Source organism: Acipenser ruthenus, chromosome 12 (assembly GCF_902713425.1).
Source record: "Acipenser ruthenus chromosome 12, fAciRut3.2 maternal haplotype, whole genome shotgun sequence".
In the NCBI taxonomy this organism is placed as follows: domain Eukaryota; kingdom Metazoa; phylum Chordata; class Actinopteri; order Acipenseriformes; family Acipenseridae; genus Acipenser; species Acipenser ruthenus.
Window position 1 is genome coordinate 37,530,376 of NC_081200.1, and position 19,073 is coordinate 37,549,448.

The 19,073-nt window shown below is 38.4% G+C and overlaps 1 protein-coding gene across 1 annotated transcript in view; it reads left to right on the forward strand.

Moving 5' to 3' along the window:
- The window catches only part of LOC117417070 (transforming growth factor beta receptor type 3-like), a 70,749-nt gene extending 52,988 nt beyond the window's left edge, over positions 1–17,761 (forward strand). Inside the window, exons 9-17 of the mRNA XM_034028786.3 lie at positions 67–362; positions 1,295–1,450; positions 2,724–2,879; positions 4,523–4,690; positions 6,596–6,895; positions 7,963–8,083; positions 10,698–10,751; positions 11,298–11,405; positions 16,992–17,761. Of these exons, the coding sequence (XP_033884677.3) occupies positions 67–362; positions 1,295–1,450; positions 2,724–2,879; positions 4,523–4,690; positions 6,596–6,895; positions 7,963–8,083; positions 10,698–10,751; positions 11,298–11,405; positions 16,992–17,110 (1,478 nt within the window). The 3' untranslated portion in view covers positions 17,111–17,761. The remainder of the gene's footprint in view (positions 1–66; positions 363–1,294; positions 1,451–2,723; positions 2,880–4,522; positions 4,691–6,595; positions 6,896–7,962; positions 8,084–10,697; positions 10,752–11,297; positions 11,406–16,991) is intronic.
- Positions 17,762–19,073: the final 1,312 nt, after the last annotated feature.

Here is a 19,073-nt window from a genome sequence, read left to right on the forward strand (position 1 = left end):
TGTTTTTCTCATTGTCTACCAACCATCAAGGAGAATAAGGTATTTAATGCTGGCTTTGACTTCCAGTCGTGGGTGAGGAGGTCGCTCACATGATCCCCACTGAACTGGAGATGCTTCGGGACCACAACCCCCAGCCTGGGCTGAGAAGCCAAGACGGCTTTGGCTTCCCCTTTCCCTTCGGCAGGGAGCGCTACGACCGAGTGGATGAGATGATGCGACCGCCTCACGCTTCACTGCCCTTTGGAGACGACATCAGGAAGATGCTGGAGCCAGAGAAAGTGCAGGGCAGCCTCAACGTGGGGCTGTCTGTGCAGTGCGAGGACCACAGGATGGTAGTTGCTGTTGACAAGGAGAGCCTGCAGGTGTGTGTGTGTGTGTGTGTGTGCTGTGTGTCTTCCAGCCATGTCACCTGTGGCAAGTGGAATAAACATGCATAATAGGCCAAAAACAAAAAGGGACGGTGAAATATTTTGGCACTGGGTGGCATTAGAACATGATGACGCAACAGTCACTATGTCCTGAGAGGTGCTTAATGTTAGAGTACAGCAGAGGGCAGGGACCAAACAAAAGTGAGTCCTCAATAAGAAGTCACAAAATAATACAAAAATAGACAAATGTACTATCATACCCTCCATATCAAGTTCTCAGATAAACTTTCTGTTTGTGACTGGTATCAGTAATTCTAGTTATGAGCAGGAGTATCTTTAAAAATCAGTTTACTGCACAGATGTGCAGGGGTGCAGTGTTTGAAAGCAAAGAAGAGCACCAACACAGTTTTAAGACAAAATGAAAGCCAACTTTGGTTAGTCTGGTTACTGGTGGCCACATAATAGGTAACCATTATTGTCCCTCTTCAATGCATGGTTTACTGTGTTAGAAGAGGCTCTATTGAGCAGACTTAGAAGCAGACTATACAGCACACACTGATGTACCCTTACATAGAGGAGACTGTCAACAACACAGGAAACCATCATTTTTTTGTCTGTTTTAAACAAAGAGGGAGGTATGGGCCCCCTTTAATATAAGTACTGTTTGTATTCAGTGCAGTCTAGAAACGATCTTCCTTTCAAGATATTCATTTCAATTGTATTTATTAAAGTGCCACAACTGTTTTGACTTAATCAAAAGCAGAACAATACGACCTTTAAAGGGAATGTTTGGTTTATATGACATCATCCCTACTATTGTAGTATCAAGTATAATGCTATGTACTGCAAACTGAGAACTGGCCTTTAGCTGTAAAGAGAAATTGCCTCCATTGAAACTGATTTTATTTTGACACGTTTTGCTCCAGGCTAATGGATACAGAGGCACAGACCTTACTCTGCAGGATCCTTCATGCAAAGCAACAGAAAACACTACACATTACATCTTGGAGACGTCTTTGACTGGCTGTGACACCACCCCTTTCCCCTTTCCTAGTGGCTCACGTGTGGTTTACATCAATTCTGTAAGTTCAAGTATGTTCGGATTGAGCAGCTGTATGTACCCTGTTCCACTGACACTAGCAGGATTGTAGGCAATTGCAGGATTGTTGGCAGAGTTTATACAGTAACCCATATGGTTGAGAATAGTTTTAAGGTGTGTAAGGTGGTTGTAACTTTTATAAGCCTGTGTTGAATATATCAGCGGTATAGGTTGTCCTGAAAGTTATCAATATAACAACAACAAAAAAAAAATGATAACAAAGCAGGAGTATGTTATTAGGAGGCCTGTCTGGCAAGCAGGTTTCTTTTTTTAAATGTGTTCTTTTTGATTGGTTTTATTAACAGGTTACAAATGAAAAGAAAAACCATAACACTCCAGAAAACAAACAAACAAAAAAACACACACGTTAGTGTAAAACAAAACAAATATATCTAATTAAAATAAATAGGGCTCTTCAGTAAAAATCTATGTCCAGTTGTCTTTGTGCTTTCTAGTTTTTTTTTTAATGTGTTGGGTGAGTAAGACAGCATTACAGCGTCTGAATCTCAAAACTTTCCCTTGTGCTTTTTCCCACCTATATTTTAAAGAATGTTCTAAGAATATCTCTATGGTCATCTACAACACATGACATTCACTGTTGGATTCATATGACTCTATAGGGTGATGCAAAATGTTTGACCATATATATATACACTGCTGTGCAAAAGTCTTTGACACATTCAGGAGTTACAATATATATCGATGTTATGAGCATCAACAATTTACTCAAAGCCACTAGTGTTTTCCACGATTATAACAACCTTGACTGTTATTAATACAGCTTAGTTTGGGTGAGAAGAAACCAAGCTTGTCATTTAGCAATCTTTAATTCACATTGATCAGAATCTTCAAAAACTCAACTCGAAGTAAACTATACATGAACAGCTAATATGAAGTGTTGTAGTAGCTAATCCATCACATTTACCCAGTGGTTCTCAACAAGGGGGGGGGGCAAAGCAATCTAAGGGGGGCGCGAGAAGCGTTGACATTCTGTAGATGGCCCGGGTTGATTCTATGGTAGTGTAACCCCCCCCTTAAAATGTGCAAAATCTCTAAGACTTTTGCACAGCAGTGTGTGTGAGTATGTGTATGTGTATATAAATATATGGAAACAAATCAAAATCAATTTCAAAGGATGCAATGCCTTCTGTAATGAATTTAAGGACAGTGTGTGCTCAGCTATTGTGAAATACTGTACTGTGGGAAGTTCTCTTTGTTGTGGTTACCCTTGTGTTGTTGTTTTTGTTGATGGGTAGATCATGATAAACCAGTCCTACCCTGGAGAGGGAAGTGGTTTGCTGAGTGATTTTGAGGACATGGAGGAGTCTGAAGATAACGGATACTCGGTGGACGCTGAGGAAAATGTCGACGCTCTTCCTGACTCAGTGAGAAACGGACTCAAAACCATCTTGGTAGGTCCTTATCTCTTCACTTCCATGATCCCGCCCATGTGCAGAAAAGGGCTTTCAGCTGGGACACACTCAATAGGTTATTTACATGAATATATTCATTGACACATTGGATGTGTTAAATATATCTTTGCTAAGTGATATGTATGTTACTTTTTATATCCACACAGTGTTTTATTTCCCTTACCGTACACTGCAGTACCTCATTACTTCCCTGAGTGTGCAAGGAATGTAGAAGTACAGTGTGACTACTGAGAATAGGCAGTAACACATGTACCATACATTCTTAAAGCTTGCCTTGAGGGGGTTAGGCTTCCTGGAAATTAAGCACACATTTACTGCACATTGCTGTTGTCCCCGATTTCATTCAGATGACTCAGGGTAGATGTTATTTAGTAGTGCCTATCAAGCAATCAGTCAATCAATCTTTATTTTATATAGCGCCTTTCATAGTGGACCACCGTCACAAAGCGCTTTACAAGATGCAGTAACAACAGAAAATCCATAATACTTTAAATACAGAGAAATGCATAATACATGCTATACAGTAAAAATACAAAAAAATGCATAATATATTAAATACAGTGGAAAGTGCATAATACATGTTAGTAACATAATACATGAAATAGTAGCAGCTAATAGCAGATATCAGGCTTAAAGAGCATGACAAGCAAGAGAGAACAGATGGGTCTTGAGAGTTGATTTAAAGCGCGCGACAGTGGAAGCATCACACACCAAAGCTGGGAGAGAGTTCCAAAGAGTCAGAGCCATGAAGCTAAACGAGCGTTCTCCAAGTGTGGTGCACTTATGCTTGAGGATAACAAGCAGTCCAGAGTCAGAGGACCTCAGCTTGCGGGCAGGGACATAGCAGGTCAGCAGGTTGAGGAGTTACTCGGGACCTGTGTGATGAAGGGCATTGTAGGTGAGCAGGAGAGTTTTGAAAATAATCCTGAACTTTACAGGTAGCCAGTGCAGCTGGGCAAGACGGGGGGTGATGTGGTCACGTTTTTTACATCTGGTAAGGATTCTGGCAACAGCATTCTGAACTAGCTGCAGTCGGTTTATGGTGCGTGCCGGGAGATCACCATATAGAGAGTTGCAGTAGTCGAGTCGAGAGGAGACAAATGCATGAAAAAGTATCTCCGCATCTGGGAGGGAAAGGTAGGGATGGACTTTGGAGATGTTAGAAGGAAGATTTGACCACTGAGGAGTACACCAAGGCTTTGTACAGTGGGGAAAGGCAGCAGCAGACAGTTTCTGAGGTTCAGGGTAGCTATAACCTTGGATCCCTGGCTGGTATAAGCTTCAGGTTCACATTCAACTTGGAAGGAGGACATTCATTTTTTGTATTTTTTTTTTTTATTCTAGAATACATTTAAGAAAGATCTAAAACATTTTAAACCAAAAAAATAACCCATCTACTGGTATGTAGCAGAAACATGTTGTTGTTTTGGCCAATGCTTTCTTCTTTGTGATTATTTTGTAAGGATTGCGATTTTTGTTGGCACCAATTTTTAATTATAATGAAATCTTTAACGAACATAAGGAAAGCTAAGCGCTGGTTTGCTGGAGAATTGCACATTTCCCAAGTCTGGAGTGTGTCATTCTCTTTACTAATCAGTTAGCTCTCCTTCCTTATCTTTCAGTTCAACTGTACGTACGGAAAGCCAACAATTCCAGAAGGCCCACCATTCAGACCTGGCGTGGCCAACAACAATGTGACCTTCAGTATGGAATTCTACAACACAGCTCTCTTCCTTTCTCCAGTCCAGGCTCTCTACATGGCCGTAGAGAACAGACAAGTCTTTGTAGAGGTAACATGCTGCGCAATTCCCTGCATGTTAGTACCCCCACGTGCCACTTGTAAAAACACAAAGCAGCCCTGTCCGTTATTATTTTTCTCTTTCTGGTTTTGGTTTTCCTTTATGTAACCATTGTATTTGAGATCTGTACCTTTGGTAGACTACTGTTATTTTTCCAATACATCTTCAGATCTGTTCCTTCTGCTCAGAGTTTGCATATTCCATATACATATGTACGTAATGTCCTGCATTTCTAAATAATATAAACACTGCCTTACTTATGATCAAAACATTTAGTCTGGATCATGGTTGCTTTCGCTGGCTTGTTAAGATCCTCAAGGCTTGGCCGGGGTCATTCGTTGTTTGGTCTGGCTTTTGTTTCCAAGATGATGAAGTAACCTTTCATCCTCATAGATTCAGCCCCTGTTTCACTGTGGTAATGCGTTGTTTGGATATGCTGGTGGGGTTCCCAGACAGGCTTTTTGTAACATGCAGCATCTGTATGCAAGTTCAAGCTGTAACGATGGGGAACCCCTTATGAAATGGTTGGCTTGCTGTAGCTCTGGTTTAGGACAGACAGGTGTTGTCATTGATCATCAGGAAAAACATGACTAGGAAACCTAGACTTTCGAAATTGAAATCTAAAACATGTAAAAGTTATGATAATGGAACTCAATTTATATATATATATATATATATATATATATATATATATAAAAAGAATGCTAAAGATATTTGGTTCATAGTGCAAATGGAAGGCCAACAGGGTGACACAGTATGTGATTGTAATTGATGAAGTGGGTTTACTGGAATTTGAGTTTCAGAATCGTGATGAGGATAGCCCCCTTTTTGCTCATTTGCATTCAATTAGATGGATTTCATAAAACAAATTGATGGCAGTTATGTAAATGACTTTTATACTCAATAAAAAAGATGACAGTTTGGAGGATCTCACTGAAACCCTTGCAGACCGATTCACTAGCTTACTTAACATTACAGGAGGAAACAATTATTGAATTAACACCTTTTTATGGAAAAGTTTTGATTATTACCAGTTTGTACTTCCTTTTTTCCAAATCTGGGAGCAGACTTTGCTAAACGCTTGGTGAACAGGATCCATTATGTATACATTGAAATCCATGGCAATGCATTGCTGTACACAGATGAAAAGGATATCAAAAGGAAAAGTGTGATGTGTTTTTACAGCACACTGGGAGATGGTAGAGAAACGCTTGGAATATAGCAGCCAGGAGCAATGAGGACTGTGACTGTAGACAGGCTAGGGTATGTTTTAAAATCTTGGCAGCGTGAGGTAGCCTTGAGCAGACAGATGTGTAGCTTGTGGTTTCTGAAAAGGAAAATCGTAGGGATAATAACTCGAGGAAATGCCTTGTGGTTTGAGACGGAAAGATCGTGTTAAAATGTTGAAGTGACCAAAATCTTACGACAGAATTGTGTGATTTTTGGAACTGTGACTGTATTTGACAATATTCTTTGAGCTTGTTACTCTTATAAAAGCAAGTCTTTTGCTCTTCACCAACTAAAAATAAATAAATAAAAATAAAACCTGCTGATGTAAAGAAATACTGGCTGAACATGCTTATTCTTAAATTAAACTGGATAGATTTCCATTCGGTCAACCGTAATACTTGTAGGTTTTTCATTAACTGTATATATAATACTAGGGTTAATCTGGACCTGGGACAATATGAGGTTAAAAAATAAACTGAGACTAGGCAGTAACACATGCACCATACATTCTTACACTGTATACATTATTCCTTTCATCATTTTAATGACATTCCAAAACTCCAGTGCAAAACTCTAATCTTGAGCTGGGTTTGTAGGAGCAGAGAGGGTCTTGTAGCCCACTTCACACACTTACAACCCTGTTTCTGTGATCTTGTCTTTATACAGGTCTCTGTAACCAAGACTGACCAGGAACTTGGTTTTGCAATTCAAACCTGCTTCATTTCACCCAGCTCGCTCCCCAACGAGCGCTCGGACTACATCATTATCGAGAACATTTGTCCGAAGGACGAGTCGGTGGTGTTCTACGACCCGCAGACGATGGACTTCACAGAACCACACGAGCAAATGGGCAAGAAGAGGTTCAGCTTTGTGTTCAAGCCCAAGTACAACACGTCACTGCTGTTCCTCCACTGCGAGCTGACCTTGTGCACAAAGAAGGAAGTGGACAGCAAAGGGTTGCTTAAGGTCAGTTATATAACATGTAATATCATTTGCTGCATATAAAAAATAGATTAGGTCTTAACGGACATTTTGAAAAGCAATTTGTGACCTGTTCAAATAGGTTAAGGTTTCAACTTAATTATTGTTTTGTTTTGTCAATGTTTGTTCTGATTAAAGCTACATGAAAGAACTTAAAAGGTTTTCCACAAACCATATTTCATCTGTTGAAATGCAACAAAACAATAAACCTCCAAAATACCCATTTCCAGGATCTGTTCACACGAAACACACATTTCTGAATTGCAGCATGCAAACGACACACAGTCAGCCCTAATGAACTGAGCAAGGATACAGCACTATTACTCACGTTACCCACAATGGAAAGAGCTAAGATTCTGAAAGATTAATGGTAGCAATTTAATTTTCCCCTCAAAGTCTTAAGTGGGCTTCATTTTAATGCAGTCATTTAAGGAACCTGCAAATTACTCCGATACTTAAATCTCCATAAAATAACCCAGATCAAGAAATGGGTAATTATTATAATATACTTGGGGGGAAAACATCTCAATCATTTCTATCCAGCATCTCTTTGAAACTGTAACCAACTGTATAAGCTCAAATAAAAAATGCATAGTTCTGCCACTACAAGAATATAATTGAATATAGTTTTAGTGGTGATTTTAGTTTTATAAATGTGTGCAATAGCATTATGGGCAAATGAGTGCTGTGGTATAAAGGGCTGCCTTATAAAGCGGGAGCACTGGAACATTTCTTAATTGATGTCTTCATGTAATATTTACACAAGAAGTATATGGCCCATGGTAATGCTTTGATTTCAGTTAGCTTGGAGATTGTCCAAAATAGCGGCCATCATGTTTGCACGTTCTGTCCTATTTATTTTGTGTCCTGTAGTTCGGGTTTCAAAGTGTTTTTAAGCTTCAGATTTAATCCTCAAGTCATCTGTAGTAAGCAGACATGGGTAATGCTGATACTAATACTAATACGAATAATCTGCTCTGGGAAATGTTGTCCATTACGCTCCCTCCTGTAGCAGCCCTGATCTCACTCTGCTTGTTTTCTTTACCCTGCAGTGCATCCCACCGGATGAGGCCTGCACCGCGGTCAATGGGGACATGATCATTCAGATGTTTAAGCACAGAAAGACCACCACCAAGCCACTGGTGGTTGTGTCCGATAAGGGCAGGACAACTGGTAGGCTGCTTTTCACATGGAGTTTTTTTTGGGGGGGCGTTAAATAACATGCACCCTCATGACAGAGCTGCCTTGAATTGCTTATGCTGTATAGCGCACACCTCTTGCACTTCTTATATGCTATAATATGATGGAAAAAAAGATATTACGGTATGCAACAACTGTGAGCTGCTCTCTCATTGCTTTCTGGACTGATTCAAAATTTGACTTATAAATAGTGTATGGACAGACTCTTGCCATAGCATTGCTTTTTCAGTATCACAGCACAAAGGTTGTGCCTAACTAGACAGGGAGACCATAAAGATAATGTCAATATTACTGTAAAGAATTGGCCTTGATGCAACATTTCGAACATATTTTTACTTTTAAAAAGTCATCACTTTGTGGGGTGTTGACACGCAAAGCACTGAAAAAGTCTGAGCGCACGGACAAAGTCATTAAAAGGGTTTTGTGACATTATAACACAATCTTAATTTCTCATTGTTGTAAAGAATAATGTGTGCAGGATCATTTACCATCTGGAGCGTGTTAGTTTTCAATGTTCTGAATGATCTGAACGCAGAGGCACAGGGATGGGGACCAGAAATCCCTCAACCTCAGCTCAGCCACATGTGCATGTTACCATTTTAAATGAGGTGCGCACCAATGGAATACAGCTAGGGGCAATTCAAGAACAGTTGTTTCTGCTTAACTATTCTGAGGCACCCTTTCCCTTGCTCCTGACTATTCAGGAATCAGTCAGCAGAGAAATAATGTGTATGAGTGTTAAATATATATATATATATAAAAGTATACAGTACACAAACACACACAACACAATATATTGCTTACTCATCACAAGATAATTACTTAAACAAAAGCAACAGTTCTTATTTTAGGCAGCATGGCATAACATGTATGTGTACTTATTATTTTTGGTATAGTTACCATGTAATTAACACCACTTAGTCTTACCTAATTTTGGAAGGTGGTTGTGGTTATGTTGAATAACATACATCTGCACCCATTTGCACAATAATGATCATGTGTTCCAGATTGTAGAATGAGATCTGCTGAAGGAAGCAGTTGGAGATTACTCATGTGGTGTAGGTACAGATATACTGTACAGTGTTAACTTTGGCATCAATATCCCATTATTTACAATAATAGGTTATATCTCCAGGGTTCTCCAGGGTTATAATAAGGTAATAAATCAAAGACATCTATGCTTGAACTTCAGTGAAAACCCCAGAACATTGGGCTGGACCTGACCTGAGCCGGTTTAGCCAGGGCCATTTGTGGGCAGCCGGTGGACAAAGAAATAATTGCTTAAAAGTCATAGCTGTGCATTTTGTTTTATTAATCTGCGAGGAAGTTACCTTTATTTATTGCTAGAAATGGTAAGCTGAAAGGAAGTCAAAATTGGTTCATTTATTTCTCTGACTAACCTAATTTTGCTGAACACAAACAAAGGATATAACTGAACATTGTCATAAAAAAAGCAAACTTGCGTGAGGTTACGTTTAAATATTCTGCTGATGGAAGGGTGCTCACTACTTCATCGCAATTGTGCATTCCTCTGGCAATCAAACATCGTTTCATTTGGCTGACTTGGTTAAGGGTCCCTGAGAAATGAATTTGTGTGGTCTTGTTCCATTACAGAATAGCTCAAGTTACAGGTTAATAGACGCCAGAAGTACAGAAAGTGTGAGGAATAGAAACCTAAAGGACCAATCTCATTGATACTCAAGCCAGAGTGTTGCACTGTGACCTGCAATAAAAAATACTACTCTTTGAGGGAACTAGACACTGTAAAGCTTTAAAGAATACTGTTTTTTACTTCATGGCTTTCACTCAGTGTATTGCTCCCTTGCGGAGAACAAGCTTCTTTCGCAATGGCCTGTCTGTCCTTATGTCATGCTTACATTTTTAGCGATATCTTGAATTATGATTAAACTTGGTACGGACATTTCTTAACACATGTTCTTGGTAACAGGGCCATGGTAACATGGACCCTGTCTTATTAAAAATAGAAACACATCATGATTGTGTTTTATGTTTTACAACTGAAGTACAGCAATAAATAAACTGAAGGATGCACGTAAAAGGTTAACAAACACAAAACATATTGCTAAGGTTATATTGTGAAATAAAAGAGTAAGCTAAGGCTAATGGTTTTCCATTTTTAATTTATCTCCAAGATTACTTCTTTGTAGGTGTATAGTTAATTAAAAAGCTTTATCACACAAAGTGACTGGGATTAGTAAGATAGCATCCATCAGGCATCGTCCTTTGATAATGGATATGTTGAAAAACTGAACAAGACCATTCAGCACATTTTTATACTGCTGTATAACTTCAGACATACTGTACTATACCCTGTACACAAAGCTGTAACTGACCATTTCCATAGTTTACAGTAAAAAAAAAAAATATATATATATATATATATATATATATATATATATATATATATATATATATATTCAAGAAAATCTTCTTCTTTAACAGACTAGAAAAGATTCCTGGGAAACAAATTAATTTAGTCCAGCAAAACTTAAAAGCAAAATACAATAGTGAATACGGTCCACTTTATTAGTCAAATTTTCTTTGTTTCTTTTCTTTTATATTACAGATATTATCAAAGAAGACCCAATAAAAGAAGCTGACAAAAGTCCCCAGCCATCATGTGAGTATTCTACAGAAGGACCACTGCTGTGAGCCTCTGTGTGTATACAGGGCAATCAGTAAGCCATAGAACAAAAAGAGAATGTCCAGTCTGGTGTAGTGCAGGATACACTTCTGATCTGTGCTGTTTGTAAAGACCACCTGCCTCTATAAACTTAATTTAACTAAAAAGCTCCTTATTTTTCCAGCTGATGCTATTAATGGGAAGGGGCACAGGTTTTAAGGTCTTGTCTGTTGAGTCTGTGCTCTGCCTTGGCTGTCTTGGCAGACCATTGATCTGGGGCAGCAAGCTGTGGTTACTCACTGCCAGAAGAAGCCAGTGTGTTTGTCTTGAATCTAGATACTTTAACTAATATAATGTACTCCCTTGCAAAATGGATCACGCATAACATGCAGATGTACACCAGTGTTTCGCAGTGCACATTTTCATAACATTGTACCTTTATGTATGTATGAGCATCCCAGAGTGCTTTACCAACTGAGAATGGAGCTCCAGACTTGAGCAAAGACTAAAGACTAAAAACAGTTCACCTGCTTTTTGTTGCAGATGTTATGCATGGCTTGGACACGGCGACTGTCGTGGGAATTGCGTTTGCAGCTTTTGTGATCGGTGCTCTGCTGACGGGGGCCCTGTGGTTCATTTACGTAAACACAGGTACGTTTCTTACTGGGTAGATCATTCGCTTGATCAGTGACAGCTCTGTTAATCCTTATTGAGAAACATACTGTAATAGCAGAAACTTCAGCATGGCCATCAGTGTGTTTTAAAAAGGCAGTCAAAGTAAGAAGCAACACCTTGTGGACTGGGAGCTTTTACTTTTTTTAATACCGGGGGGTGGGGGACTGCTTTGACGTAAATAAAAAAGCTGAACAAGTACCTAGTTACCTCTACTTTGAGATGTTTTTCATTTGTCTCCAAATAGGGTCTTCACTGAGCACACGTTGACTATTATAATACCATTTAAAGGGAAAGTCTCCAGCCCACCCAGCTAGCATTACAGCAGGTCTCACGGAACAACCCTGTGGCTTCACAGGAGATACACAAGCAAGCAGCTGCACACCCTGGGGTCACAGTTCTTCTTGAAACCCAATACTGCTTGGCCTTATGATCCCTGTTAGCAAAGGGAGGTCAGTGGCTTCACAGTCTGCCCAGATTACCGAATAGGATGAATATTCCCATTGCTGAGTGACCCCCGATCCGATAGGCAATACAGCACTTCGGCTATACAACTGAGCTGGCTGTCCTAATAAGACCCAGCAGCAGAAAGATCTGAGAGCTGAAAAAGATTAGAAAGAACCAGGATAGGAGCTCGTTGTCACAGAGGTTACTGTACTAGTCTTTTACCTTGGAAAGCATGGGTACAAATTCACTACTGTAAGCATGACTAAAAAAAACAAGAATGGCTACATTGGGGCAGTGTGGTTGTAGACCAGCAGGCAGCTCATTCTGAGGAGACATTCGGGAGGTTTGGAGCAAGGAAATGCCAGCCAAAGAGTATAGTCTGACAAGTTGTCTACTACAACACATTAAGCAGCATGGCAAGAGAGAGCCTCAAATGTGTGATGTGTTGTTTCAATCCCACACAAAAAACAAGCAGAATATAATATTGAAAAGTACATCAATCGCAGATATGCCACATGTGTTTTTTTCAATTACTGTAGACTGTAGTGTTTTTTGATGGCATATCTGCTCTCTGTGGTGACCATAACATTTTTAAACAATTACAAAAAAAAACAAAAAAAAACACACCTACACATTATCTAAATAAATGCTATTGAGATTCCTGTTATATTTCCAGTGTATTGCCCTGGAGAAACCCTAGCAGAGCCATTGGCTGACCATAGCATTACAGTACCTGCAATGGAAACTCAATGGATTGAAAAACTATTTCCCAGAGTGGTTCCTATACAGTTCCACATCGGCACCTGTATTAGCATAATGGAAAATATTACAATTGTTATTCCATTTTTCCAATGACTCCTGTCGTTGTCCCTGTCCCTGTGCTGCTATTGCTCCATACAGTAGTTCATTATTGCACTTGTTGCTTATTACAACATATGAACAATACTAGCAAATCGATTGAAAATAATAGTTTAGATAATACATTTGAATGAGCATACTAAAAGTTTGTCTTGTATAAATGCCTCCGCCACAAATAAACAATATCAAAATGAAATGTTATAAATAAACATTTTCATAACAATGAGGCTAATATTATAGGAGTGTGGTTTGAAAATTGGCAGTCTCAAAATAGCAAGGAGTGACTTGTATGTGATCTGCCAAGCTCAGTAAAACAGTATCCATCCATAGCGTTAGAGTAATATGTGGCTTTTGTACTAGGTCGTTTTTTTGATGCATGTTTAATAAGTGCTGTAGGGCAGCTATACATTCTTCTGGCACAGCTGAGAGCTGAAATGAATGCAGCACTATTAGTCACCCTCACAAGAGACTAATGTTATTACTGGCTGTCCATCTACTTTCAATTTTTTTATAAAAAATGTAAATGTTTCAATTCCCTGGTTAAAAAACAACGTTTAAACAGGTGCAAAAACATATAAGTGCACATGTACTCGTGCACCATTACTTTTGGGAAGAGTGGTGTACAGTACGTACTCATCTCCCGAGAGAAGTGCAGCTGTAATACGATTATTGTGGCTAAAACTACTTTTGAGGTGTTATTACAGTTGTCATTTTTCTTAAAGGGAATGTCAAACCCAAAAAGACATGAGACAAAGGAGGCCATGTATTAAATGGATTAGAATATAGAATAACCATGTATATCACCAAATATTTTAAAACATTGGTTCTTTACTCTAGATAAGGCCATCCTTATCCAGGTTTATGTCTTTGATTTTAATAAAACCAAGAGAAAAAATATGTACAGTATAAACTCTATAGAGTGCATGAAAAAAATGAATTGGGTACAGGTTAAAATGATAGGTAGGGTAGGTTACAGCAAACCAATGCATTTTTTGTTATGACCTGACAGGCAGAACCAGTGTAACATTCACTTAAAAACTGTTTGGTCACACTAGCCGTCTTCTTTTAAAAACAGCCCAGAGGAATGAGACACTGTGTGGTATGAGATACCTTTCAGCCCTGTAGCCCTGTCAGTTTGGTGGTATCAGACATGGCAGGGACGTGAGGCAGGGCTGAAGTGTGGCTGGAGAACGACGTTAAGCTGGCAGCTCCTGATGGCTGTGCTCTAGTTCTGTAATGGAACAAGAAGCTGCCTTCTAGGAAGTGAAAAGCATTTCTGTTTAGCTAAAGCAGTAATAGTAACAGGCGTTGACAGAATATGGCTGCAGGTAATCTTGCAGATACTTGAGTCCTAACAACAGACTCTGCTAATAATAATCTAACATCTCCATAAAGAGAATCGGGTAAGTTGTTAGTGGAAAGATTAGCAAATACTGTGATGTATATTTGGTAGGTGCAGTATTTGCTACTGAATAGGATTTCGCCTAAGACACTTATCACAGGCCTGTTGCTGATCACACTAGAAGTGATTCAGACTAGTTTCCTCCTCTGCTGATCCAAAGAGTTTGTCAGTGTTAAATGTCTCAAATAGATAGAGGCTGCGTTTAGGGAGGCAGCCTTAAGGTTTAGAGAATTCTCCCAATCCAAATGTCCCGCTTGCTTCTATTTCTCTTGGGCTCTTAGTCAGGTGTCTTTTTGTATTATTATTATATTATTATATTTTATCCAAGTTAGTCCAAATCTCTAAAGCTTATACATTTGCAGGTGGTATCTCACTCTTGGAATGTTTATGTTTTATACACATTCTTTATAAACTGTCTTGAGAACATGATCCAAATAAATAAGCAGGCGTGTTAGGAGATGCTACACAGACCTACCTTAAGAAACACATACTATATCATGATTGTATTTTTTGTTTTTTTTTGCTACATTAGAATAAGAATTGAACTGAACCTATCCAGATGGGATGTATGGGATGATTACACACAATATCTGAATCAGATTAAGCTGAGGTTTTGAAACTGACAAAAAAAAACAAAAAAACATGCAGACTTCCTGAATAGGAATATTGCTGACAGTTTGTCCCTTAGCGGAGATAACAAAGTACATTTCCAAGTTACTCTCTAATGAGTAACAGCCTGTTTACTGTCAATAGCTGGATGTCTTCCCACTGGCTAATTTCGTTTTTACACTGGCCTCATTATTGAAAGTAACCCCATCTTCTGAAGGCATAATAATAGAGGGAGCAGAGCGAATTGAACATGTTATTTGTTTCTGTTTGGAGCAGATTATGTTTATGTGAAAGGCTGTGTGGTCCAGTGGTTAAAGAAAAGGGCTTGTAACCAGGAGGTCTCCGGTTCAAATCCTACCTCAGCCACTGACTCATTGTGTGACCCTGAGCAAGTCACTTAATCTCCTTGTGCTCCGTCTTTCGGGTGAGATGTAATTGTAAGTGACTCTGCAGCTGATGCATAGTTCACACACCCTAGCCTCTGTAAGTCGCCTTGGATAAAGGCGTCTGCTAAATAAACAAATAATAATAATAATTATTATTTACTTACAAGTCTAGACATAATCTTTAATTTCTATCATGAATTGCCAGGACGGCCCTCAGGTCTTACTAATTATACAGTAAAAGAAATGTAGCCCATCCAGGCTTGGGCTTATCTCACTTTAATATTAGGGTATCAGTAAACTTGGCGGCCAGGAAAAGGATTTTAATGAGGTTGGGTGGTGGGTGTCTATTTAAAGGCTATTTAAATTACTTTGAGAGTGTGCAGGATGTCACTGTAAACAGAATGGGGGTCTTGCAGGCCTTTTCCTGGATAAATCATTGGAATGTTCGACAGACTTTTCTTTTAAAGCAAAGGGTAGGATGCAGTCAGCAAACAATCGAGCAAAGCAGGTCATGTCACAGCACTTCAGAGATTGCCGTCACATTATGTGTAGGAAGCATTCATTAAAAAAATGAACAAACTTAATTCGGTAAATATCCTGTTTTTAAAGCAAAACAAGATCTGCTGCCGTCATTTTATCTTTTAGAAAAGTACCTGTATTGAATTGAATAATAAGCCCATTTTTAATAAGTTCTCTTTGCAGCCCCTATGAGAGACAAAGAAAAAAAAGTGTTACGTATACAGGTTGTCTTGGAAACCAAGCATCCCATAGTTTGACTAGTCCATACACCATATGAGGTGCAATTAAAGTGGGGGAAAAAAGCCCCTTCAATCGAGTTTGTGAAAGGGTTGGGAGAGATGAACGTCATGTTTGAGAACTTTCTAGACTGAAAGACATTTATTATTATTTTATTGTATTTTTTATTTATTTATTTTACTTAAGTTATCTGTACCTAAAAGGAGACGATTAGCTGAAGAAGTGAGAGTGAGCACATGTTCTGTTTTTAGCAGACTTTTGGCAGGGATTAGCAGAGTGGAGGGGCCTGAAAAAGGGAATTCTAAAAGCCGCTGTTCCTCAAGTCCAACGGGGGGAAAAAAAAAACACTTTTTTATAGCTCTTGATAAACGACTGGTTTGCAAACTGGCAACATCCAGAAGTGTCCTCTTATAGCTGCACAGGAAGGGAGGGACCAGCACAAACAACAGACGGATGCAGAGTAATTTCACATTTTTAGAAGAAGAATAGATATGAACAACACACGCTTTAAAATCTCAAAACTTCACCATTGCCAGAAAACATTCCATTCAAATTGAGGACTACAGTTTTCTATAGTAGTGGAAATGTATCAAAATAGTTTTTGTGAATTGCAGGAAGAGCAGAAACCCACAGAAAATGTAGACAAATATATAAGCCGTGGGGTTCCATATATATTATATTTAAAGTGCTAAAGTACAGGGTACTGAAGTTTATAGCTGAATAGAACTGCTCTGCAAGATGAACAGGCAGTGAATGAATAGGCAGGTAGCACTCGTTGCTATGGCACTCGTTGCTATGGAGACTCACTCCACCTATAAGTTTATTGAAAGAGATGTTCCCAATTGGATAAGAGGACGCTGCCGCTATATCTTTATAGGCTAATAAGCAATCCCATATGGTCATCACAAACTTTAAAAACACTCATTCATATAGTAACACTTTTCAACAAGTGTCTTTTTCAAAGTCTGTATGCACACACACGTACATCATACAGTGACAACTATATTTTTTTAAATGTACGCATTTGCAAGATTTCAGAGATGTGCAAACGCTGTGGCTTTTCCTGTTTTTGATATTTTAATAGTTCTGCCTTATTGCTTGCACCAGGTGAGACAGCTAGAAGACAACAAGTGCCCACATCTCCCCCGGCCTCTGAAAACAGCAGCGCAGCCCACAGCATCGGGAGCACACAAAGCACTCCCTGTTCAAGCAACAGTACGGCCTAACCCAGGGGAGCATGGAGCAGCCTGGGAGCACAGGAAAAAGGGCATGGGTTCACAGCGACTGTTTGTTGATATTAGCTTTCCCAGGATGAAAGGAATTATTTCGAGTTGCTTTTGGTTGCTTTTCTTTAAAAAAAAAAAATCACCTGATGTCCCTTCACTGGTTACAGTCTATGGAGCTTTCCAGAAAGCAAAAACAAAGCAAAACGTTTAGAAGCATGTGACAGAACTACTAATTACCCTGCACTGGGAGCTGTTGAAAGGGGTTGAGTTCCTGATGTGAAATACAGGACATTTTTTTTTTTTTTTGGTTTGTTTTGTTGGTTTGTTTGTTTTTTGTTTTTTCAAATGCTGCTTTTGTTCATAGAAAAGGAAAATCATGATTTCATTCTTGTATTCTTCAACTTCTATATGGTTTTATAACCAAACTAAAAAAAAAAAAAAAAAAAACTAGAGAATGTTTCAAAGTAAATGGCTTCAAATGACACTTTAATGATTGTTTTAATTTTCCTTAACCTGAGTGGTTCTGAGTTCTAGAGAATGTTGGTTGAATTTAGCTGAAAGCCAGTTAGACTGCTAAATACACGAGAAACCGAACTCAGAACCACTGACAACATTATAAATAGTAAAAAAAAAAAAAAAAAAAAAAAAAAAGTTAAAGTCATTTGAAGCTATTTACTCTTTATTTTTGTGTGCATATTGTAAATAAGTAAAGTGTTAAAAACAAACAGTACAAATATATATTTCTCAGTAGAATACAAAGTGTTCCAAATGAATTCCATTGCAGTGACCTTTCCGGAAGACGTAACTGATTTGTATGGAAAATGATAATAAATACAATTACAGGATTGGGTATTATAAACGAATAAAGATGATCTATTGAAAATGAATGAATGAATGAATGAATGAATAAATAAATAGATAAATATATAAGTGCTAATTAAATATGCTTATCTGGGGGTATACACCAATATATATATATATATATGAATGGCGATGAAATCCCCTGATTAAAATGTATGGTTAGGATGCGTGTAATATTCCACACTGTATACCTGTAAATACATTCTCCCACTACATTCTTAGCGTCACTCTAGAAAGCTGAAAAGATTACAGTGACATGATTCACTGGAGGGCACCGTCATTCCTGACATCATTGTAAATATATAAATACAGATACCCAGAAACATGACATTTAAAACCGCCTCCCAGACGCCACTTCGGATGAATGTGTTTCTCAGGCTTGACCGTGTCCAGCCACCATTTACACTACCAGCACCTCTCATATCATACTTTAACACATTTTTATCAAGTGCCTTCACTAAACCAATCGGATGTATTTGATTGGAAAAAAAATCGAAATAGGGCAGGAGGGAAAGTAAAGTTTATCGATGCAGAGGTTTGATTGTTCGAATTCTGTAGTGTATATATTTTGGATAGAAAAAAATATGTGTTCATGTATAAAATGTTACCTGTGAACTAATTGCTTGTTTTTACTCAAAAACTTGTGCTTCTATAACAATGTTTCTTGCTGCAGTTCATGCCTTGTTAGAATGTTGTTTATCATAAAAGCTATTAAATATGTGTTGTATGTAAAACATTTATAGATGTCTTCAGAGAAGACAACAGAGTATTTTAGTAACACAGCTATATTTTTTACTATTTTTGTGGACAATATGTTTGTATAAAGTCATATTTGTTTTAAAAACATGTACTTAAATAGAGCCAACCTATACACTTTTTAAAATTCATTTACTGTGAATTTAGTTTTTATCCCCGCGTCATCTAATTGTATTTTTGCTACTGTTTTGTAAGTCCCAGTCCTCTTTTCTTCCTTGTGTAAATATGGTTTTGCTTTTGTGAATAGGCGTGCTTTAAAAAATAACCATCAATGGCATTAATTCATAGAAATTGTATTCAGCACAAATACCAAATGGAATCTCGTGATTTGTATTGTTTGTCAAGT